The sequence below is a fragment of the Balaenoptera borealis genome (assembly GCF_965194805.1).
Source record: "Balaenoptera borealis genome assembly, chromosome: 11".
NCBI lineage: Eukaryota > Metazoa > Chordata > Mammalia > Artiodactyla > Balaenopteridae > Balaenoptera > Balaenoptera borealis.
Window position 1 is genome coordinate 3180230 of NC_138868.1, and position 24181 is coordinate 3204410.

At 57.7% G+C, this 24181-nt stretch overlaps 1 protein-coding gene across 1 annotated transcript in view; it reads left to right on the forward strand.

Moving 5' to 3' along the window:
* SHANK2 (SH3 and multiple ankyrin repeat domains 2) overlaps positions 1–24181 on the forward strand; it is a 478101-nt gene that overhangs the window by 437825 nt on the left and 16095 nt on the right. Inside the window, exons 19-25 of the mRNA XM_082342199.1 lie at positions 8905–9040; positions 9664–9744; positions 11304–11411; positions 17125–17255; positions 18657–18768; positions 19585–19605; positions 21032–23438. Of these exons, the coding sequence (XP_082198325.1) occupies positions 8905–9040; positions 9664–9744; positions 11304–11411; positions 17125–17255; positions 18657–18768; positions 19585–19605; positions 21032–23438 (2996 nt within the window). The remainder of the gene's footprint in view (positions 1–8904; positions 9041–9663; positions 9745–11303; positions 11412–17124; positions 17256–18656; positions 18769–19584; positions 19606–21031; positions 23439–24181) is intronic.

Below are 24181 nucleotides of genomic sequence, written 5' to 3' on the forward strand. Positions count from 1 at the left end.
TTTTTATCACTGAGTAACAGTCCCGTTGTCTGGATGTATCACAGTTTATTTATCTGCTCACCTATTGAAAGACATCTTGGTTGTGTCCAAGTTTTGGCGATTATGAATAAAGGTGCTATAAACATCCATGTGCAGGGTTTTGTGTAGACACAGGTTTTCACTTATTGGGGTGAATGATCACCAAGGAGCCTGATTGCTGGGTCACACGGAAACAGTATGTTTAGTTTTGTAAGAAACTGCCAAAGTGTCTACCAAGTGGCTGTACCGTTTTAGCGTTTCCACCAGCAACGCATGAGAGTTCCTGTTGCTCCACATCCTCGCCAGCATTTGGTGTTGTCAGTGGTCTGGATTTTGGCTACTCTAGTAGGTGTGTAGTGGTATCTCGTTGTTGTTTTAATTTGCATTTCCCTAATGACACAGGATATTGATCATCTGTATATCTTTTCTGGTGAGATATCCAGATCTTTTGCCCAATTTTTATTTGGGTTGTTTGTTTTCTTGTTTTAAGAGTTCTTTGTGTATTTTGGACGCTGGTCCTTTATCTGATACGTGTTTTGCAAAAATTCTCTCCCCATCTGTGTATTGTCTTCTCATTCTCTTGACAGTGTATTTTGCAGAGCAGTTTTTTTTTTTTTTTTTTTTTATAAATTTATTTATTTATTTATTTTTGGCTGTGTTGGGTCTTCGTTTCTGTGCGAGGGCTTTCTCCAGTTGCGGCGAGTGGGGGCCACTCTTCATCGCGGTGCGCGGGCCTCTCACTGTCGCGGCCTCTCTTGTTGCGAAGCACAGGCTCCAGACGCGCAGGCTCAGTAGTTGTGGCTCACGGGCCCAGTTGCTCCGCGGCCTGTGGGATCTTCCCAGACCAGGGCTCGAACCCGTGTCCCCTGCATTGGCAGGCAGACTCCCAACCGCTGCGCCACCAGGGAAGCCCTGCAGAGCAGGTTTTAATTTAATGGACTGTTTATCCATTTTTTCTTTTGCGGGTAGTGCTTCTGGCGTTTTATCTAACAAGTCATTGCTACACAAGGTCACCTAGATTTTCTTTTACATGATCTTCCAGAAGTCTTATAATTTCGTGTTTTACCTTTAGGTCTGTGACCCATTTGGGGTTAATTTGTGGGAAAGGTGTAAGGTCTGTGTCTAGTTTCTATTTTTTTTTTTTTTTTTTTTGCATGTGGCTGTCCCATTGTTCCAGCACCATTGTTAAAAAGATTATCTTTTGTCCATTGAATTGCCTTTGCTCCTTTGTCAAAGATCAGTTACTGTATTTGTGTGGGTCTATTTCTGGGCTATCTGTTTTATTCTGTTGATCTGTCTATTCTTTCACCAATACTTGATTAGTGAAGTTCTGTAGTAAGTCTTGAAGTCAGGCAATGTCAGGCACCTGACTTTGTACTTCTTCAATACTGCATTAGCTATTTTGGGTCTTTTGCCTTTCCATGTAAAGTTTAGGATCAGTTTGTCAGTATTCACAAAATAACTGGCTGGGACAGAAATCAGCTCTTTAGGGGTCTTCCTTAAATATGACATTGATGAAAGAATTAATATGAAAGAGAAAGCCCAAAACAAACATACTGTGGAGGAAAAAAAGGAGGAAACAGACTATGCAGGGAGAGTAAGATTATGAAAAGACATTATTAATATGATGAGTGAGATAAAAGAAGATATTGCATCCTGACAATAAGGACAAAATGCTCTTTTTTAAACTAACAGAGAACAAAATAAGAGCTCTTGAAATTAAAAATATAGCAGATATGAACATTTTGATGGACAGATTGAAAGATAAATTGAAAAGAATCTCCCAGAAAGAGATGTGGAAAGTTGGAGAGGAAATATAATTAGAGGGCCAGTCCAGAAGTTCCACCATGTGCTAAATAAGTGTACCTCAAAGAGAAAATGAGGGACTTCCCTGGCGGTCCAGTGGTTAAAACTCGGTGCTTCCACTGCAGGGGGCACTGGTTTGATCCCTGGTTGAGGAACTAAGATCCCGCATGCTGCGCAGTGAGGCCAAATTTTTTTTAAAAAGAGAGAGAGAGAAAACGAAAGAAATGTTCAGGAAATAACTGAAGGGAACTTTCTAGAATGGAGGAATGCAAGTTTCCTGATGGAAAGGGATTCATGAGTACCCAGTATAAGAGATGAAAACAGAGACACACCAAGGCACATCAGCAAATTTCAGAAAACCTGGACCAAGGAAAATATGTTCCTTCTCCATCTTGGGGGCAGGGGGGCAGTCTTTTTTGATTTTTTGTCTAGCTGTTTCATCAATTTGAGACAGGGGCATTAAAATTTCCTACTATGTTTGCAGAGTTGCCTATTTCTTTAATTCTGTCAAATCTGGCTTCATTATATTGAGGCTCTGTTATTAGCTGCATAAATGTTTATGACTGTTATGTCCTCCTTATGAATGACCTCTCGTATCATTATGAAATATCCCATTTTATTTCTGGTAATGCTCTTTTCCTTAAGTCTATTTTTTTCCAGCTTTGTTGATAGATAAATTACATACCATAAAATTTCAAGCTCTTGAATGACACAGTCCAGTGGATTTTAATATATTCAGGGTTGTGCAACCATCACTAGTCTAATTTTAGAACACTTTGTCACTCCAGAAAGGAATCTCATGCCCATCAAGGGGCTCATTCCTCCAGCCCCCTTTTTGGCTACTACGAATAATGCCATTATGAACTTCTGTGTAAAGGTATTTGTGTAAGCATATGTTTTCAGTTGTCTTGGGAATATACTTGGAGTAGAGTTGTTTAACTTTTTGAGGAACTGCCAAACTGTTTTGCAAAGTGGATGAAGTCTATTTTGTCAGATATTAATACAGCCACTCCATCTATGGGGAATCCTTTTTCCATTGATTTACTTTCAATCTCTCTGTGTCAAGTGCACAAACAGCATATTTAGGTCTTTTTTTAACTCTGTTTTTATAGTTTCTGCTTTTTAACTGGAGCTTTATCCCATTAATTTAATCATTGACACTGTTCAGCATAGGTGTACAAGTTTGGTTTCTGTTTCTCTTCAGATTTCCTCTGTTCTCCCTTTGCTGCTTTATTTTGGATTATCTGACTATTTTTAGAACTCCATTTTATCTGCTTTTAGCTGTAGTTCTTTACATTCTCTTTAGTCGTGGCTCTAGGATTACAGTACACATCCTTAACTCTTCCGTCCCCTTAGAATTCACACTGCACACTTCACGTGAAGTATAAAAACTTGGCAGCCGTACAGGTGTATCTGCCTCACTCCTGACTTCCTTTATGCTACATCTGTCTAAGGTATTGCATCTACTCACGTTATAAACCCCACAAAACAACAGCATTTCTGCCTAAAACAGTCATATCTATTTTTTAATGAGAATGAAAATAATCTTTTATGTTTTGCCCAGGCATTTATCATTTCTCACATCCTTCATGCCTTCTAAAGATTCTTCATCATTTTCCTCCAGCTTAAAGAACTTCCTTTAGCATTATTTGTAGTACAGGTCTGCTGGCAACAAATTCTCTTGGTTATCATTTATTTACAAAGGTCTTTATTTTGCCTTCCTTCTTTATATTTTCAGTGGTTATAGAATTCTAGGTTGACGATTATTTTACTTTTAGTTTTAAAATGCTGTTCCAGGCTCTTCTTGTCTCCATGGTTTCTGATGTGAGGTCCACAATAGTTCAAATCACGGTTCCTATGTAAGTAATATGTCCTTCTCTGGCTGCTTTAAGATTTCTCTGGCTTTCAGCAGATTGACTATAATGTGCCTAGGCATGATATTCTTGGTATTTATCTTATTTGGGAATTACTGAGCTTCTTGAATCTGTACATTAATGTCCTTCACATAACTGGGGAACTTTTCAGCCATCATATTTTCTGACCCATTTTCTCTCTCTCTTCTGGGACTCTGATTATTCTCCCCTTCTGGGCCTCTAAGACCTTCTGACATTGTCCCGCAAGTCCTTAACACTGTTCACGTTTGAAAATCTTTTCTCTCTCCATATTGGATAAGTCCTGTTTCTGTACTGAAGTTCACTCTTTGAGCTGTCATATCCATTCTGCTATTAAACCCATCCAGTGATTTTTTAAATTTCAGATACTGTATTTTTTTAGCTCTAACGTTTCTCATGTTTTTTTTTTCTTTGCTGAGATATTTCCTATTTTTCATGCAGTAAGAGAATATTTTCCTTTACCCAATTGAATATTGTTATAATAGCTGCTTTAAAGTCCTCGTCTAATAATTCCAACACCTTGGTCATCTGTGGATTCATCAGGTAAGTTTGTATTGTATCCTGAATATTGTGAATGTTATGCTGCGGCAACTCTAGATTGTTACAGTTCTTGCCTGAGTGCTGATGTTTTCGTTTTAGTTGACAACTACCTTGGTTAGACTCAAGCTGCAAACTGTCTAGCCTGCTGTGGCAGCTGCTCAAATATCAGTTCAGGTGTTTTAGCCTTATCTGCAAGCTATTTTGAGTTGGCCCTGTGCACACATGGTTCAGATGTCACCCACAGACTTGGGAAGAGTTTACACACAGAGCACGGAACTACTCTTCTCTGGCTCTCTCCTCTCTGGAATTCTCCCCTCACTTTGGCAGCTGTGGACACAAAGGGCTCTGTCCTCTGATTTCTCAAACCAGAAAGGCTGCCGTTTCTACCAGAGCATGAGGTAACTCACACCACTCTGTGTCCATGGCCCAAAGCTTCCGATTTTCCACTCCCACCCAAAGTCTGCCCACCTTTGTTCATGTTCCAGAGATTTCAGGGAACTGTTTTTGTTAGTTTGGGTTTGAGGATGAGGGACTATATTCTGTCCAGACTTTACAGTTATTACCTGCAGAAGAGTTAGTCTTAGGAGCTTACTTTACCTTACCCACCAACCTCAAATTTTATACCCAGGCAAACTACTATTTAAGTGTGCAGATAAAGCCATTTTCAAATAGACAATGTCTCAAAAAAATCACCTCCCAAACTCCTTTTATTGGAAAACTACTGGAGAATGTCCTCTACCAAAAATGAGGTTTTGCATCAAATAAATACATACATGTGGTCTAGGGTTCAGAAGATGCAACACAAGACAGAATCAGAAGGAATCCTAGGGGTACAGTAATGGGGAAACAGGCCAAGAGAACACTGAACTCACAGTGTTAGAGAAGTCTTCAGGAGTGATTTGTTCAAGAAGACAAACTTAACAAGACATCCAATGTACCTGAAGATTTTGAAAAGAGATTTACATAATTAAGGAAGTGTTTGGACTTCAATTACTATTAAGTACACAGAAAATTAAACCAGTCTAAAGACATCAGAAAATTATTTCACTCCAGGGAAAACAAAACGCACTGGAAAAGGCAAAGTAATCATAGTATACCATGTGGTTTACCTGTAGACAGATGTTACATAATCATGACGTAAATCCTGAATGTTGATCTGGTTAAAACTACTACGTAACTATCAGCACCTGAGGATGGAAGTCCTGGAAAAGTGGTGGTACGGGGATGAAGAAAAAGAGCTAAGTTCGTAGTTCTCAGCCTCAGCTGAGGGTGACTTCGACCTCCCAGAGGACGACTGGCAATGGCTAGAGACATTCTTGGTTGTCACTTTGTGGGGGAGTGGATTGCTGGACCTGGTGGGTAGAACGCAGGGATGCAGCTGAATATCCTGCAGTGCACACCCGAACAAAGAATTGATTGGTCCAAAATTGCAGTAGTGCCACAGCTGAGAATGCTGAGCTAGATCATCATTTTCAGTAGTGGTGTGTCAGCAGATGATACCTAAAATTAAAGCATCAAGTAGCAGCATGGTGAGAGATGCAGTGATGGATATAGAAAGAATTGGTTGAAGGCTTCGGGAATGGGAAGTGGGGCTAGGTGGTGAGGTCCTGTTGGCTTTGTAACAAGCCTTGTAGAATTCTGCCTCTTTAAACTATGTACACATACAAGGTTGATATTTCAAGCAACAATTTAAGTGAAATTAGAGAATTATTTAGAAAGATACGAAAGTGTGTAAAGGAAGGCAGAAATTCCCTGAACCGAGGTGGTGGCCAGGCTGGTATTCTTGCCCTCTGCCAGGATGTGGCCACGCTTTACTCCCTGCGTAAATCGCACCATGTCTGTATGTAAGAATGATGTGATGAAGAGAATGGCACTCCCTCTTACAGGTAACTAGATCTGCTCCAAGGCTGTGATCTTCAGGACTTGGCTTAACCTGTAAATGTGGTGGGTGATTAAGGCACACGCCTCCTGGTGGCAGCACGCCAGAATTGTAGGCCCAGTGTGGTGTGTGTTTGTTTTGGGGTTTTTGTTTTTGTTTTTTTGAGGGACCATGAAAGTTCAGTGGGCAATTGAGGAAACTGCAGCAAGCATTTAACTTACTCAGTCTCTGAGGTTCCTGTCACCACATGAGCAATGTGGAGCATCTGCTTTAAGGATGGTAGCGGGCTCCACAGTCCCGTTCTGGTTAAACTGAAGTTTCAGTTTGTTAAAAGGCTGGGAAACTAAAGTGCAGCTCTGCTCTTTGCTCTTCTGTCCTCTGTGCTGGAAGGAGAATGGAGCTGCATGTGCCCATCCTGCCTCGCTGGTCATGGGCTTGCTGATTCCAGGTTGAATTGTGTTGCCGGTGTTTCTGTGCCTTCTTGGAGGAGGGTATTCATATGCGTCACAGCACAGCCACCTGACACCTCCATGCTGTCACTGCCCAAGTGCCCCCTGTGCAGCGGCAGCTGATCCCCAAAAGCCCACGCAGCCCGCAGCTCTGGCCTCGGTGTGCTTCTTGCTCTGGGGGCCGGACTTCATCCAGAGCTTCTTTACTTGCAAAGCAGCGTGTGAACTTAAGCTAGGTGTGGCTGAGGGGAGATGGAAGGGGAAAGAAGGGCATGAGGGGCCCACGGTCAGGGTGGGCTCTGTGGCAGGGGCTGCTACCCACTGTGGGCTCAAGAAGCTGGTCCTTCTGTCTGGAGCAGGTGTCGCGCTCGTCCTTGGGGGTCCTTGAGCCCCTCCCCATGCCTGCACTGACCCATCACGAATAGGGCAGGGGCCCGCCCGACGGCGGCAGGGTGCGGTCCTCCTCTTGGTCTGCCCTCCTCGCACCGGGCTGGCCGCCGAGGCCTGGCGGGTGGGCGGCCGGGGGCCGTCCGTGCTGCAGGCATCTCACCAGGGCCTCGGGCAGCTCCATCCCACACAACCCACGTCGCTGTGTCCCGTGGTTCCAGACCTGACCGGGTCTCCCCACCCCTCCTAACCCCTTCCGGTCCAAGCGCCCATGCTCCCAGCCTGGGTTCTGCCCTCTCTGCCTCTGCCCCACCCCCTCCTCCCATCCCGAGTGACTGACGCTCCTGAAACATCAATCGGCCACATCCCTCTCATGCTCAAAACCTAAGGTCTCAGCTGGCACTCGAGGCTCTGCTGATTGGGCCTTGGGCCTCTCAGAACCCAGGCTTTTCTTCTACCCCCTCCTCGCTGGGTTCACACTGCTCTGGCCCCCTGGCCATCTTGCTGTCCCAGGAACGTGCCGGGCTCGTGCTCGCCTCAGCGCTCGGCCCTGGCTGCGCGGGCTGTCCAGTGCCCCATCACCACAACCCAACGCCTGTGCACAGCGCCTGCCCCTCTCTCTTGCCAGCCCTGCTATCTCTGGTGGCACTCAGCACAGCTGAGATGACATCTGCTCATTGACTCCCGTGCCGTCCGACTCCCCCATGAGAATGTAAGCCCCCGGAGGGTGGGGACGGACCGTCCACCCCCTGTACCTCCTGGGTTTAGTGGGCCCTCAGAGCAAGAGTGGTGGCTGGAATGAATGAACGAGCACTGCCGTCTCAGCGCACTTGTGGGAGGAGAGACGCAGAGAGAGGGAGATCCGTGTGCCTCGGATTGCGTGTCCCGGGTATCCGCGGTCTGGCTGAGTTGGGCCCGTTGCTTCCACCCTGGCAAGCTCGGGGACAACCGTCCCCTCTCCTGGCCCAACTCTCCACCACCCTCTCCCTCCACCCAACTTCTTTACTTCCTGAATTCACCTGGCTCCCTAATCACACTCTGAGAAAATCAGTGAAAAGGAGAGCCGCTAGGAGTCACTGCAAAGACTGCGGCTGCCGCCCGGAATCAGGTGCGTCTCCCCCTCCCAGGCAGCCTCCTGGACCGCCCTTCCCCGGTGGCCAGCTGTCTGGTTTGCCCGTCCAGGCCTGAAGGGGTTCCCGGGCCCCTGGAGAGCTGGGGTGAAGCAGGCTGAGCTGGCCTGGAAGAGGCCCGCAGAGGTGATCAGACCCGCTTGCCTGGGTCCTGGTCATCAGAGCCGGGCACCTGGTGCGTCCGAGATGGGGTGTTGGATTTGTGAAGACTCACCAAACCTTGCTGACTCTTGTTTGTGGCTACATTGCACTTTGATGGTTTTTAAGGAATCCACAGCAAGAGAAAGAAGTACAGCAAAACGTGCACTGGCAATCACAAGCCTGGGCAGGGTTTCAGGTGCTTATCAGTTCTCGATCATCAGGGCAGTTTTCTTTCCTCGAAGACCGCGCTTGGAGTGGTCATGAACTCCGCCCTCCTGTGGGTTTGCTCTCTGTGCCGTCCTCCATGCCCAGCACTCACACCAGGAGCTGTGGGGACAGCAGGTGCCAGAGCCCACCTGGGAGGGGATGGGGGCTGGGCCATCAAGGGAGGCGTACGTAGCTCGGGGGAAGCTCGCTCTCCCCGCTCCGAGCTCGGTCTGCCTTCCTCGCGGCAGCCGCAGGGACATTCACTCCCGGAAAGCGGCCCCGGCCGGTGCCCAGCTCTGGGTTGCAGGAGGCCCGGCCTCACCCTCCCGGCCGCGTGGCCTCTGCTCAGTTTCCCCGAAGGCACCTTCGCTCCCGCGGGGCCTGCCCACGTGTGCCCCCCTCCAGCCGGGCGCTGGGTTCCCGGTAGCTCACCGCCCTGCCCCCTCTACCCACAGGTTAACGACGAGAATGTCGTGAAGGTCGGCCACCGGCAGGTGGTGAACATGATCCGCCAGGGAGGGAATCACCTCGTCCTCAAGGTGGTCACGGTAACCAGGAATCTCGACCCAGACGACACCGCCAGGAAGAAAGGTGCCCTCCCAGCCGCCAGCCCTGCCCGAGGGATGGGTGGGGGGCAAGGCTCTTCCCCCCAGCCCCCTGTGCTCAGGCGCTTGCGGGGTGTGCCCCATCTCCTGCCACTGGGGGGTGTCCCGTTCCCCCTGCCCCAGAGTAGGAAACAAGTCAGAAAGGGAGGTTAGGAGGGGACTCGGGCTTGCCCACAGGTAGTGGCAGCCTCAGGCCAGGGCTGTGTTCAGCAGACAGGGGCCTGGGGGCTCCCGCTCCAAACTGACCTGCATCGGTCACTGTGATGGCACGCAGCCTGGGCCCATGGAACGGAGAGGTCCTCAGGGCCACCCTCCTTCCCAAGGGAGGTCACAGCTGGGGGACACTGGGGCTGAGCAAGGCCTGCAGAGGGGCGCCGGGAGCAGGCCAGAGCCACTCCCTGGCAGGAAAGAGACTGGAGAAACACGTCGGGACCTCCGGTATTTCAGCACTGCCGTGACCACTGCCAGCTTCCCCACCCTGGGGGAGGCCCCATCTCAGCCTTCCCAGGAGGTTCAGGGGCCCTACCTGCCGTTTGTTCTGGAAGGGGCAGGGGGGTGGCGGCACTGGGGCCCGGCTCTCACCTCCATCTCTCCTGTCTGCCCCTCAAGCTCCTCCACCTCCAAAGCGTGCTCCGACCACGGCCCTCACCCTGCGCTCCAAGTCCATGACTTCGGAGCTGGAGGAGCTCGGTAAGTGCCACGTCCGGCCCGCCCCAGCCCTGCGCTGTCACCAGCACCCAGCACGCCAGTGGGCCGGCCTTGGCGAAGCCCCAGCCTCTGCATGGCCCTCTGCTTGCTCGCTCGCCCCTCTCCTGGCCCCGACACCCGGAAAGGGGTCAGGAAACGCCCCCATGTGCGGCGCTCCCACGCTGGCCCGCTGGGGTCCTGCCGGCTTCGGGGGTGGTTAGTAGTTTCGCCTAACCTCTTTTTGGTTCGTCTAACATTGTTTTGTTTTGAATTTTTGGGCCTCTCACTAGTGGATAAAGGTAAGCTGCCCCACTGTGGCCCCCCCAAGCAGCCCCCCTGCTGTCTAGGGTGCCCCCCGAAATCTTCCCCCCCGTGTGTGGCTCAGACCAGAAAGCCGCAGCCCTGGCGTCTGGCATAGAGAGCAGTGGGGTTGGCGGGCCTGGTGGGCTGCCGGCCAAGTGGAGGGAGGTCCTGGTGCCTTCTCGAAAGGACTGCAAAGGACAGAGGGCTGTGGCCATTGGACCCCACCACATGGCCTGGGGAAGGATGTGCAGAGCAACGTGAGCCCTGGGTCTAGCGGCCATGTGGCTGATGAAGAGGGATGGCTCCGGGCGCTGGTTAAACGTCACACCGGGGTGTCACCACGGCGCCCAGGGACACCTCCAGGAGGAGGTCGCTCTGACCACACGGGAGCGGGCGAGTGGACTGACAGCTTTCTCCGCTGAGAGATCGGTGGGCAGGGAGGGGAAGCCTCTGTGAGCTCTGCCCAGGGCAGGTTATGGGGGCACAAAACAGATCGTCAGGCCCAGCTGGTCCGGGGGCTGGGAGTCCCAGCATCCTCACTGGTCTGCCACCTGCTGTCGCTGCCACCTGGTCCCAGCCTTCAGGGGGAGACCCTTTCCTTTGGCCCTTCCTCCAAAAAAGTACAGAGCGGCCCCTTCTCCCTTGCAGCTCCTTTGGGAGGGTCTCCCACACCCTGTCCTCCCCAGGCCCAGGCCGTCTCCCAGCAAGGGCCCCCTCGCCTGTCACTGTGTCCTGGGTCTAGAATCTGCAGCTCAGCTGGAGACCTAGGTCTTCTAGAAAAGGGCAGCACTGCTGTGGGGCTGCCCACCTCCACCCAGAGCCACTAGTTCGCCCAGAGCCCCTTTCCTCTGGCCCCTCCTTGCCCACACCTTGTCTGTCCAAACAAGACCCTCCAGGAAACGCCCCCTGAACCCCAGGCCTGGCCCAGCCCCCAACGGGGATGACAGTGTGAATTCACCCGTGCTTCTCTAAGGCCAGGCAGCATGTGCCACGCGGGCTCCCCCCAGGAGGACCCACAGGCAGGTCACCTTCAAGGGGGCGCAGCTCAGGGCGCTGTGAAGGTCCCTCCTAAGAGCAGCCTCGGCTCACGCGGTCCAGTTCGGCGGGGTGCCAGGAAGGGGCGGGTGCTGAGCGAGAGGAAAGCCCCTTGTCCCCGCGGGAAGGTTTGCTGGAGGGCAAATCAGAAAAGGCAGGCCACCTGCCGGCAGGTCCCAGGAGAGCATAGACAGGGCACCCCTGCCCACCCGCGTGTGCCCCAGAGCCAGGGGTGTGCGCGGTGGGGCGGTCGGCCCCCAGCGAGGCAGCGCCGCCGCCACGGGACTCACGCTCCCCTTTCTGTTTGCAAGCCTCCGTCCGGAAGAAGAAGGGTAAGGGGCGACCCGGTGTCTTGTCTCACCCCCCGCCCGCACGCCTGTGGCCCTCAGCATCGAGTCTAGAACGTGCCGTGACCTTGTACTGTCTCCTCCCTGCTCGGGGTCCTGTAGGGGGCCCAGCCCCAGGACGCGTCCCGTTTCAGTCTGTCACACCTGCCCCGCCCCTCCTGTCTGTGATGCCCCAGCGTGTTCTGCGTCTCCCCAAGTCGTGTCCACGTCATCGTGACTGTGGGGACCCCGCGCCCTGTCACAGCCGGGCCTGCCTGGGTCGGGGGTCAGGCAGCCTCCGTGGCTGCTGGTCAGGGTGCAGGCCAGCAGGGCCCCCAGCAAATGGACCCCTGAGCGCCCTCTGCCGTGGGTGGCGGCTGCCGCCTCCCTTCAGCTCCAGAAAACCCCCCGCTCTCCAGGAGGCCTGCTCTACACGTGCAGGAAGACTGCCCTTGAGCTGGGGGCAGCTGCAAGGCCACGCCGCTCCCTGCCCCTGCCCCTGCCCCCGGCCGGCGTGGAGACGGAGGACCCAGCCTCTGTGCCGTGAGCAGCTAAGACACCAGCGCCACGTGCCCAGCAGCCGGGCCCCGATCGGCCCCTCCCGCAGCAGTGCCCACATCTGGAGGGTTTCTCACCTAGTAGCTGGAGACGACTCCCCCAGCGACTAAAAGCAGCACTGTCCGTTCAGGGGCAGGCGGTGACCCTCCCACAGGCCGTAGGCGCTACCGCTGAGACAGCACGGTACCCAAAACGCTGAGATGGCGAGGCGGGCCTCGGAACCCAGCAGGGCGGTATCTGGGGGCAGGGTCGCGGGTCCTGGAGCACTGGGAAGCGCCTCCTCTCTCACCCACCGTCTCCCCAGAGGCAAGCTAACCCTCGCAGCCTCCTCTGGAGCAGTCCTGGGCCTCCCCCACACCCCCAGGGGCTGCCCGGGAAATTCCCAGTGGGCTTTCTAGGATGGGTCACTGTGTCAGCCACGTGGTGGACGCCCAGGGCACAGGAAGTTTCCTGGGATTACCTTCCCCTCGGAACCCCCCTTCGATCCAAGGCCAACGCCAGCTGGCAGGAACCCTCCGTCCACCATAACTTCCAGAAGAGGCACCACACCAGGGGCTGCAGGAGCCCCGTGGCCACAACAGGGTTAGCCGTGAAAGTCTGTTGTCAGGGGGAGCAGCTCAGACTCGGAGCCGGCCCAGCCTTGGGGGCGCATGTGGCCTGCCCCCAGGGGCCCCAGCAGCCAAACACCCCGGGCTGTGACAAAAGGACAGAAGTCGTGTTCCGCACGGCCAGCCTGGGCCAGGGCAGAGGCACACAGAGGACAGGCCAGAGTCCTGGAGAGGGGGACCCACCTTCCTTCGGAGAGTGGAGAAAATTGGACGCGAGTTTGAGCTCAGACGCCTCGAGTATTTCCTGAGGACCTACTCTAGTCCCCGGACACCATGCTCACGGGCACCAGGGGGCGCGGGACCACCACAAGGGCCACGCTGGCCCAGGGCAGCTCCAGGCCCTGCGGGCACCTCCAGCTGCTCCCGCGGGCCCGTCCCTTGGAAGGCGTGTGACTCGTCAGGGCCCGCAGGCCGGGGACAGTCGGCTGGGGTCAGAGCACCCGCCCCCATTCCCGCACGGCCTCCTGGGACGATCAAGCACGAGACAGGCCGTTGGCAACAGCTGCTGCTTTGGCACGAGCGCTCATCATCTATGATGTCGGTGCCGTCGGCGCTTGGCTTCCCTCTTGGAAGCTGTGTCGTGGAGGAAATCCTGCGCCGTGCCCTCTCACCCCGAGACGGGGCGAGGCTGGCCCTGCCCCCCAGGGAGCCCGGCAAAACAAGCTATTCAAGGTCACGAGGAGGGACAGGCTTCCTGGACGCCTCCGGGATTAGGACGCATTCCATGAAGCTGACTGCCCGAAAAGCAGAAGGGGCCGAGAATCCCAATCCCGGCCTTGCCGGACATTTCTGGAGCACCTGGGATGCTCTCCCGACGGTTCTGAGGAGCAGGGGTGCCGGAACCGGCCCGGCACGTGGCCACAGGCAGATGGGGGTCACAGAGTCTCCGCGGTGGGCGCCCCACTGCCCCCCGGGGAGCAGTGCGGCGGGAAACACGGCCACAGGCTCCTCTGGCAGCCAGGTGTGCCGCGTCAGCCCGGGGGGCCTCAGCTTCCCCAGCTCGCCCCGATTTCGGGGGTTGTTTCACTCCACGATTTGATGCCTCCCTCCTGCAAAGCCGGCGACGTCTGCTGGACGAGCTGGGATCTCTCCTGCGGGAGGGCTCGGGCACGCGGGTGACCCTGCCTGTGGTCAGGGGAGGGCCCCGGGTGGGGACTCCGGTGACAGGCAGGAGTCCCCACCTGTGCTCTGGTTCCCAAGAGACACGTGGCGGCACGCGACCCACCCATGCTTGACATCCACCGCCCGCCCTCCCCACCCAGGAAGCGTGCAGCCTGTGGACGGTGGGCACCCGACTGTACGTCTGCTTAGAAAGTTAAAATACAGGGGTCACTTCCAGAGTGTTCCATCAGCTCCCTCCTAGATTGTTTCTGAAGAGCTGACAGCTTTGCAGTCGGCCTGCAGGACTGCTTTCAGCCTCAGAGGGCTTCATTTTAAGACTGCAGGGCGCTGCACTCACTAATCCTCTTCATCTGGAATCCTTGAATAGAGACGCAACGCCAGGCTTTTACAAACCGTGCATAATAATCCTTATGAGCCCAGAAAGACAAGCAGGAACCCAGTCTCACAGCTTTTCTTAAAAGCCTTCACGTGCAGGCAAACAAACCCTCCAACACAGGGGCTGAGCAGAGTCTCGAGTCAGGCCACCAGCCTCCCTTTGAGACGAGGGCCAGGAGGGGACCCGGGCCCCCAGGAGGGAAGCGACGCAGGGTGGCCTTCTGTATATGAACCGCACAAAACCACACTAACTAGCTGTCACTGAGGACAGAACAACAGCCCCTGACACAACCCCACAGACCAAGATGCTCTCATGTATTCTGGTTCAAAAGAAATGCTTGGGTGGCATGGAGACCAGAGGGCAAAGGCTTAAACAGAGACCAGGACGTCCACCTCGAGGTCGCCATGCCTCCAGCGGATACGCCTTCAATTACACCCCAGACCCGATGTGGACGTGGCATGACTGTGCGGGCACGGCGCCCTGACTTTTCAGTCAGCTGGACCAGGCAGACCGTTCCGACGGCAACCCATCGGATGGCCGCTGTCGGCCAAGGCTCGGCACCCTGGCCCAGGGGTGGACACGGGGGCCAGGTGACCCCGACTGGAGCCCAAGCTCCTACCTGCTCCCAGAGTTCCACCTGCATGAATGACCTCAGGCATCCCAGATCCCCAGTTGTTCTCTCTGCAGAACGGGAATAACCCCTCCCCTATGGCCAGGCTCCTGTTAGAATGAGGAATGGGATGAAGATGCCGAGAATTTCCACGGGGTCGGGCACTGCTGTCATTAACGATGGCGCCTTCGCCTCACCTGTGCACACCCACCATCGAGGTGTGTTTTGGGGGTGCCTGCCACATGCCTGGGGCCCCAAGCGTGCTGGGGGTGTGGGGGGACCAGACGTGGACTCGCAGGGCCCAGCTGGAGACAGGAGCCTCTGGACGGTCCAGCTGGTGTAACTCTCCATCCCAGGAGAGCCCCTCGGCCCTCGCCCTGTGCTGTGCCCCGACGTGGCCAGCTGCACGGCGGCCAAGCTCCCCACCTGCAGTGCCCCCCACGGGAGAGTCGCACTTTCCCTAACTCAGTGGCATCCCCTCCGGGGCCACATTCCTGGAGGCCCCAGGGAAGGGGGGGAGCCTAGCGGAGCTGCACAGGCTGAAGCTAAGGCTGGGCCTGAGAAGACGACCGAACCCGCGGACGAAGGTCCCAACGCGGGAGACGGACCTGACTCCCCGCCGCCGTTGGAGAAAGAGCTGCACCTCGGCCAAAGCAAAGCCGACAGCCACTGGGAGGTGCCCGGCTTCCAGGAGCGGGCCAAGGGGACCTGCAGGTCACCATGGGCTCACTGGGGACGTCAACCAAGGACCCTGAGTCCTCTAGCCAAGGGGGCGGGGGGGTGGGGGAGACGAGCACAGGAACAAGTTAAACCCCAGCCTGAAGAGAATCCTGGCCCAGCCCCGAGGAGAAGGCTTCCTGAAGGAGGCACGTCGCTGGGACTGGGGGTGTGGGGCAGGGGATCCGGCAAAGGGAGGAGCGTCAGAGGAGAGGCTGGGCCACGAGGGTGGGCGCTGAGCGGCCCCGCAACCGTAGCTGGGCTGCGCAGAGACGTGGGTGTTTCCAACCCACTCCCTAAGGGGGCAGGCGCTTACCAGTGTCCCCCGAGGAGGCCAAGAGCCGGGAGAGCGGGGGTCCCAGAAGCAGGGAGGATGCCGGGAGGGGGCTGGGGGACCTGAGCGTCCCCGTGCCAGCTGGCGGGTCGGGAAGGGCCTCCCACGAGCTGCCGTGCCTGAGCTCCTCGGCCTTCCCCGAGCAGGCGACCTGGGACTGTGGGACCCTCACCCTGGTCCAGGATGTGGCTGGGCATCAACCAGGAAGGGGCCCCGAGAAGCCGGAGGCCTGCCTGTTGGGGTCTGTGGGGACCTCTCCAGGGGCTGTGCTCTTCCTGGGGGCCGCGGGCCTTAAACCCAAGTGCCCGGAGCTCCCACCCGGACTCTCACGCTGGCCTCGCAGCTTGGGGCTGCCGAGACCCCAGAGGTCTGGGCCTTTCTGACAGCACGAGCTCCGTGGGGCGTCACAAGACCCCAGAAGGGTGTGGGGTGAGCTAGGAGGAGACCTCGAGCTGTGGACAGAATGTTCTTGGGCGGGGGTGGGGGGGCGGTGGCCGGGAGAGTGCAGCGCCTCACAGGGTCCAAAGTGGGAGATTCCCACCAGGCCCGCCTCACGCTGGCTTCTGCTCCCCCGGGCGCCCCTGGTGTCAGCAAACCAGGGTCCTGCGCTTTCACAGCCCTGATCAGACGCCGGTGCCTGAGCTCAGACGGCCTGCAGGCGGAGGCTAGGGTGTCGGGCAGGTCCAGGATGTGCTCCAGTCTTTGGGTTTTCCCCCAAGTTTAACGTTTTAAATTTAAATTTTTAAATCATTTCTTAATCTGTAAGCATCCCTGATAACTAACCCTTAGCTTTCTTTTTCACAAGGAACTGAGGATGTTCAGCTCTTGGGGGAGGGGGACTCCCACGCACAGTAAGGCACAAACCTCGACTGGCTCCTGAGCGGGGGGCTGCCTCCCCTCCCCACCCCTGCCCCTGCCTACACCCACGCTGCCCAGCCGCCTCCAGCCCTCGGTGCTGGGTCCTTAGACCCTGGCAACTGCGCTGAGTTTCAAAGGAGCCACACCTCTGAGCTCTTAAAAAAGTTCAAAACATTGACTTAGCTCCCACCAGCAAGAATGAACCGCGCTAGTATGAACAAAGCGATGCCCTCTGAGTGCCAGGGCCTCCGGGGCTGAGGCTGCGTTGCCTCCGCAAGGGTCTCATTCCCCTCCTGTCCACGTGCACCCGGCGGGGGGTGGGGGGGTACGGCTTGGGGAACAGGTCCTGTCAGTGTCAACGCTTGTGGCCGAGAGGCCTGCGTGCTCCACACCACAGCGACAAACTACTTGTACCATAAAAGCTTTGTGAAAAGGCACAAGGCACTTGGGCATTTTTCTAACTCAGCCCCTTGCCCGATTGTGTTTTGCGGCTTCGGTCACTGACGCCCGTCCTGACGGTCACGTTCACGTTGCAGATAAACCTGATGAGATAGTCCCAGCCTCCAAGCCATCCCGAACTGCTGAGACCGTGGCAGTGGAGTCCAGGGTGGCCACCATCAAGCAGCGGCCCACCAGCCGGTGCTTCCCCTCCGTCTCGGACGTGAACGTGAGTGGCCGGGCCGGGGGAGCGGGCGGCCGGCTGGCGTGGGCAGACCTCGTGGTTGCCGTTCACCCTCCCCAGCGTCCAGACCCGGAGCCCCAACCCGCGTGCACGTGGCAGGCACCCCAGTCCAGTGCAGACCCGCAGTGGGGGACAGACCACCGCGGGACCGGCTCAGTAACTCGCCCCGGGGGCCTTCCCGTAGGCCACCCGGAGCGAAGCAGCCTTCTGGGGCGGATGAGGCCCGACCCCACCGCCCCAGGGAGCAGGGCCTCTGCGTACGCCTGGGACCCCGCCCCTCCAAGGTCTCAGGCCACCGTTATTCCCAGGGGCTGTGACCTCCCTGGGCGGTCAGCAGAGACCACGGGCCACGACGGGCTGGCAGAGCCGCCCGTCCTCCGGGCAGGCTGCTTCTCTCAGGTTCCAGACGTGGCCCTCTCCACCCCAGCTTCGTGCTTGCTGCCGGTCTGAGCACCACCTGTCACGATTACTTACTGACTTTGTATCTTCTCTGAATCCACTTCAGATTGACTGTTTAACCACGCCTCTTCCTAATAATGCCCAGAAATATCATGAGTTCCATGCGACGCGTTTGCGTAGCACATGATACAGGATGCCCCTTGCCTCCCCTCATCTCCAGAAGGCCCGGGCGGCTCCTCCAGGGCCCTGCATCCCGACCCCTCCCCCCCTGCGGCACCCCGTACCCAGCTCGTTCCAGACACCCTCCAAGCCCCGGACCGGGCAGACGCCCAGAGCCCGGTGAGACTGGGTCTCGCTGGAACAGCCTGGGCGCGCGCACGCGTGTTTCCTTTGGGCTCCGCACCCGGCTGTTCCGAGTGGCCCTCCGACGCCGCGAGGTGAGGCCGGCCAGCAACCTGTCTTCCGGTCAAGGAAGCAGCGGCTTGGGCGGGGGCCGCACAGGGAAGCTGTTTGCAAAACGAAGGAGGGACGCGCAAGTCTCCTCCCGGACCAGGCAGAGGAGGAAGGACGGGCAGCCCGCCTGCCGCGGGGCCCACGTGCCCCAGGGCACCGCGCTCGGCTTGTCCCCCGCTCTGGGCCACTGTGGTCAGCCCACTTTGCGGAGGCGGACGTGGCCAAGGTCGGACCCCACTGCCCACTGCCAGGTGCTCTTTCCTACAGGACACGCGTCCTGGCCATTCTCAGTCCATGTCAGGCAGACCACAGCTCCGCTGAGCAGGGCTCTTCGCCCTTTGAGGGCAGACAGGACCCCGTCTGGGTCCTGGACGCTGGTGGGGCCCGTCGTCAGCCTCAGCTGGACACCGAGGTGCTCCCAGAAGCAGCTGGGGGAAGCCCCATGACAGGTGTCCACTGCCCAGGGCGTCCGTGTCCGGCTGCCGTGGGTGGCGCTGGTCTGACACGGCTCACCCCAGGCTCTCTGGTTTGCAGTCCGTGTACGAACGCCAGGGGATCGCCGTGATGACGCCCACTGTTCCTGGGAGCCCGAAAGGCCCATTTCTGGGCCTCCCTCGAGGTACGATGCGAAGGCAAAAATCAATAGGTAAGCAGCGTGGCCACACCCGCAAAGGTGCCCCTTGGCTCTCAGCACCCTCGGCAGTGCCCCTCAGTGGCCCCAGGCCCGCCCACCAGAGGGCGGGCACCCGGCCTCACCCCCAGGGAGGCCTTGACCATCTGAGCCGTCTGAAACTCTCCTACCCTCTGGGTACCAAATCCAGGGTGGCTTCCCAGCCTCACCAGCCAAGTATCCGTGATAATACCAGCAGGGTGAGGGGCTGCAGTCAGGAGGGAGGTGGAGGTGGGCAGGTGACGTCCAGGAAGCCCCTCGCCCCCGCCCTGCGTGTTTAGAGTGGGCCGGCGGGGTGGGCCCAGGTCCCCTGCGAACGGCCACTGCCACGCTTTGTGGATGAGCTCGATGGACACACTTCTAAGGGTGGCTGGGCCAGGTTCTCGCGCTCTGCGAGTACAACGTACTGTGCGCTGCGGGAAACTGCTACCTTCTTTTCCTGCTGATTCTGTTCCAGGCAAGGTAAACGTGACCCCTTCAGACAGCCCCTTTGTGAGATAATCCAGCACTGTCTTTACCGTGTAAATTCTCAGAGAAGCTAAAGCCACTGCCGGACACTGGGGGACGCGGCGCCGCTCTGTGTCCAGCACTGCGGTCTCAGACCTGGCGCCTCTGTCGGTAGTTTGGGGGGGTGGCAGCTGGCAGGAACTAAACGATAAGGGATGGCGGAGGTGGCGTCTGCCGGTCCCCAAAGTGCCCCCAGGAGCTCGGGGCCACCGCAGAGTAGCGCACACGCCATCTCCTGCCCCTGGCTCTCTAACTGCTTAATAACAGTCGATTTCCTCCCGTCAGACAGCAGAATCTTTCTATCAGGTTAGTGAACCTTACAGTTCGGCCTCTGTAATGTGAACGTGACCGTTTACTCCAGAAGGCGTATTCTTAAATTATGGCTCCTCGCGAACCTAACTGTGAGGCAGCCAGCACGCATGCGCGCTCAGCGAGAAGGCCTCTGAGCAACCAGCCTGGCGCTGCCAAAACGCCCTCCCACAAGGAGCATGTGAAATTTGAAATACCCTTATCGAATGGCAGTTTTCACTGGAATAAATTACTGTAGTTTGTCCTAGGAGCTTTTTTGATTTGAAGTAATTCGTTTTGTTTGTTACCTCTTTGAAAAACCTGCACGCCCCCCACGCGAGACCCTCGTACTTGACGTCTGTCAGCATCCGTGTCTGTGTGCCGCTTCCCGTGTCCGGAGTGCGTTCTGTTGATGTTTTTATATCTTGAACTGTTGGAAAGAATCTGGAAGTCCACCCAGTGGACACACCAGAGCTCTGGGGCCCGACGCGGCCGGATGCGGCCATCGCCCCTGCGGGCCCTCAGCACCCTCCCTCACCCAACACCCACGGGCTCCATAGGTCCAGTCCTCCAACTCGGACTGTGGTTAGTGGGGACCATGGTAAACCACCGGGCCTCTCAGCCCAGCCCAGAGGGTCTTAGGACCCAGAGGGGTTCGCTGGGGCAGGCGGCCGAGTGTTTGGTCAGGATCCTGCTCCCGGCTTGGGTTGGGGTCTTGGGTTAGAGGGTCTGGGCGTGTTGCAGCACCTTCTCCTGCCAGGGCCGCTCAGCCATCCTCCTGAGGGCCTGGGGAGCTCCAGTACCCTTAGGGGGCCCAGAGAAGTCAGGCAACAAAACGGGTTCCTGTCGCGCGGGCGAGGCCACCCCAGGGTCCCCATAGGCACAGGGCTCTGCTCGAGGGCGCCAGGCCTCCCCGCATACCTGCAGCACCTGCAGGACATCGGTGCTCCGATGCCCCCGGGACAATGGCACCATCCGCGTCCCATCAGCCAGTGCAGCCACTTGTGTTCCCTGTGCCCTCGTTTCCGACATGCAGCTCGACAGCCTCAGTCCCAAACCCGAAAACACCCGCCGGGGGCCCTGGCCAAGCCTGAAGGGATGGGTGCCCCCTGATGCAGGCCACCCCTGCCCCCGACACACGCTCACACAAACCCCGGGGAGTCACGCGCCCTCCCCGGTTCGCACCCGTAGCCCTGGGCACCATCTCAACAGCACGCACTCCGTGCCTCCTGGGGCCTTTCCCTTTTCTTTCTTTTTTTTTTTTTTGGCTCGGAATGGGCCACGTGACCTCTTGGCATCGTGGCTTGTGCTGCATTCTGTGAACGAGTGTGCATCGTGATTCTTTGTGAGTCTGCAGAGACACAGCGTGTCGCACCATCCTAGGAGTTTAGTGGGGTGTTTGTTATTGCCGTGATTTATATCTAAACCTGCCTTCTACTTGTAGGAATAACGGGGGAAGAGCGGCAATTTCTGGCCCCTCCGATGCTCAAGTTCACCAGAAGCCTGTCCATGCCGGACACCTCCGAGGACATCCCCCCCCCGCCACAGTCAGTGCCCCCCTCTCCTCCACCACCCTCCCCCACCGCCTACAACTGCCCCAAGTCCCCAACTCCCAGAGTCTACGGGACGATCAAGCCCGCGTTCAATCAGAACTCCGCCGCCAAGGTGTCCCCGGCGGCTCGCTCCGACACCGTGGCCGCCCTGATGAGGGAGAAGGGGCTGTACCTCCGGGGGGAGCTGGACCGCTACTCCCTGGACTCTGGGGACCTCTATGGCCGCCACGCCGCCGCCCAGGCCAACTTCCGCGGCAAGAGGGGCCAGATGCCCGAAAACCCGTACTCCGAGGTCGGGAAGATCGCCAGCAAAGCCGTGTACGTCCCCGCCAAGCCCGCCAGGCGGAAGGGCATGCTGGTGAAGCAGTCCAACGTGGAGGACAGCCCCGAGAAGACGTGCTCCATCCCCATCCCGACCATCATCGTCAAGGAGCCCTCCACCAGCAGCAGCGGGAAGAGCAGCCAGGGCAGCAGCGTGGAGATCGAGCCCCAGGCCTCCGAGCAGCCGGGCCAGCTGCGGCCCGACGACAGCCTGACCGTCAGCAGCCCCTTCGCCGCCGCCATCGCCGGGGCCGTCCGCGACCGCGAGAAGCGGCTGGAGGCCAGGAGGAACTCGCCGGCCTTCCTGTCCACCGACCTGGGGGACGAGGACGTGGGCCTGGGGCCGCCCGCCCCCCAGGCACGGCCCTCCACGTTCCCCGAGGAGGGCGGGTTCGGCGAGGAGGACGGCACCGAGCAGCTGTCGTCACCCACGCCAGGGGCAGCGACCAGGGAGCCCGAGAACCACTTCGTGGGTGGTGGCGAGGCCGGAGCTCAGGGTGAGGCCGGCAGGCCACTGAATTCCACATCCAAAGCCAAGGGGCCCGAGGGCAGCCCTGCAGCTCCCCTCAAGGGCAGCAATGCGGCCGGCCCCGAGAATTACGTCCACCCGCTCACAGGGAGGCTGCTGGACCCGAGCTCCCCGCTGGCCCTGGCGCTCTCCGCGAGGGACCGAGCCTTGAAGGAGTCCCAGCAGGGCCCCAAGGGGGAGGCCCCCAAGGCCGACCTCAACAAACCTCTCTACATCGATACCAAAATGCGGCCCAGCGGGGAAGCGGGCTTCCCTCCGGTCACCAGGCAGAACACGCGGGGGCCCCTGAGGCGGCAGGAGACGGAAAACAAGTACGAGACGGACCTGGGCAAGGAGCGGAGGGACGACAAGAAGGCCATGCTCGTCAGCATCGCGGACGCGTCCCAGCAGAAGTCGGCCGGGCTGCTGATGGTCCACACCGCGGACGCGGCCCGCTCGGACGACTTCCTGCAGGAGGAGGAGGAGGATGCCGACGCAGACACGCAGCCGGACCGCCCGCCGTCCGAGGTGCCAGAAGGTGTTCCCGAAACTGAAGGTGCTTTACCGATCCCCGCTGGCCCCGAGCCCGCGGCCGCCGCGCCCGGCAGGACCGTCGTGGCGGCGGGCTCCGTGGAGGAGGCGGTGATCTTGCCGTTCCGCATCCCTCCCCCACCTCTGGCATCCGTGGATCTGGATGAGGATTTTATTTTTACAGAGCCATTGCCTCCCCCCCTGGAATTTGCGAACAGTTTTGATATCCCCGATGACCGCGTTGCTTCTGTCCCCGCACTCTCAGACCTGGTCAAGCAGAAGAAAAACGACGCCCCCCAGTCCCCTTCGCTGAACTCCAGCCAGCCCACCAACTCTGCGGACAGTAAGAAGCCAGCTGGCCTTTCGAACTGTCTGCCCGCCTCATTCCTGCCACCCCCCGAAAGCTTGGACGCCGTCACAGACTCCGGCATCGAGGAGGCGGACAGCCGGAGCAGCAGCGACCACCACCTCGAGACGACCAGCACCATCTCCACGGTGTCCAGCATCTCTACCCTGTCCTCCGAGGGCGGGGAGAACGTGGACACCTGCACGGTCTACGCAGACGGGCAAGCGTTTACGGTTGACAAACCCCCAGTACCTCCTAAGCCAAAAATGAAGCCCATAATTCACAAAGGCAACGCCCTTTACCACGACGCGCTGCTCGAGGAGGACGTGGACAGCTTTGTGATCCCCCCGCCGGCACGCCCACCGCCCCCCGGCGGGGCCCAGCCCGGGACCACGAAGGTTATCCAGCCGAGGACCTCCAGGCTGTGGGGTGACATCTCGGAGGTCAAAAGCCCAATTCTCTCCGGCCCAAAGGCGAACGTGATTAGTGAGTTGAACTCAATCCTGCAGCAAATGAACCGAGAGAAATCGGCAAAGCCGGGGGAAGGACTGGACTCGCCAACGGGAACCAAGCCTGCCAGCCTCGCTCCAAGGTAAGTGCCGCGGCCGGCGTGGGCGCAGACCATCCCGAGCCGGGCTTTCCCGTCCCAGCCAGTGCTGACCAGGAAATGCCCTTGGGAGCGACGGCAGCGGACACGGAGAGGGAAATTCCTAGAGCCTTCTGTGTCGGCCGCCTCTGTCGTACACTCACGTGCTCCTTTCTCGTCCCCTGGACGCCGGTGCAGCAGAGCTGAGGGTGCAGCAGAGCTGAGCACATCTGGCCCGGCAGGACGTGGCCCCCGCGTAGAGACACGTGACGAGACACAGCCACACAGGCCATCCCCACCTTGGCTTCCAAGGAGGAGCCCTGCTCTCTCCTCCCGCGTCCTCCAGATCTTGGCCAGGACCCCTCAAAGGCCATTCTGGAGCCTCACCCAGGGGTTGCAGCGGAGGGGTGCACCGGCCGGGGGTCGAGTGAGCAGCGTGTGTGTGGTCACATGTGCGTAAGGGGCTCTTTTGCCCTCCTCCCATCACTAACTGGTCTGAGGCCGGGGAGGGGCCGGGTTGCGGATCCACTAGTGAGCTCAGAGTGAAACGCAACCCCGGAGCCCATCCTGACCCAGGGCAGACATCGTGGAAGAAAAGCATCCGGTCCTCCCCACGTGGGTGCTCACAACATCAGGCAGAGCGTAAGGCACTGCCTAGGAACCGGGGGTCGCACATGGGGGGCCAGTCCTAAACCCAACCCCAGGGCTCTGTCAAGGCACACCACACTGTAACAGGCCCCCAACCCCCT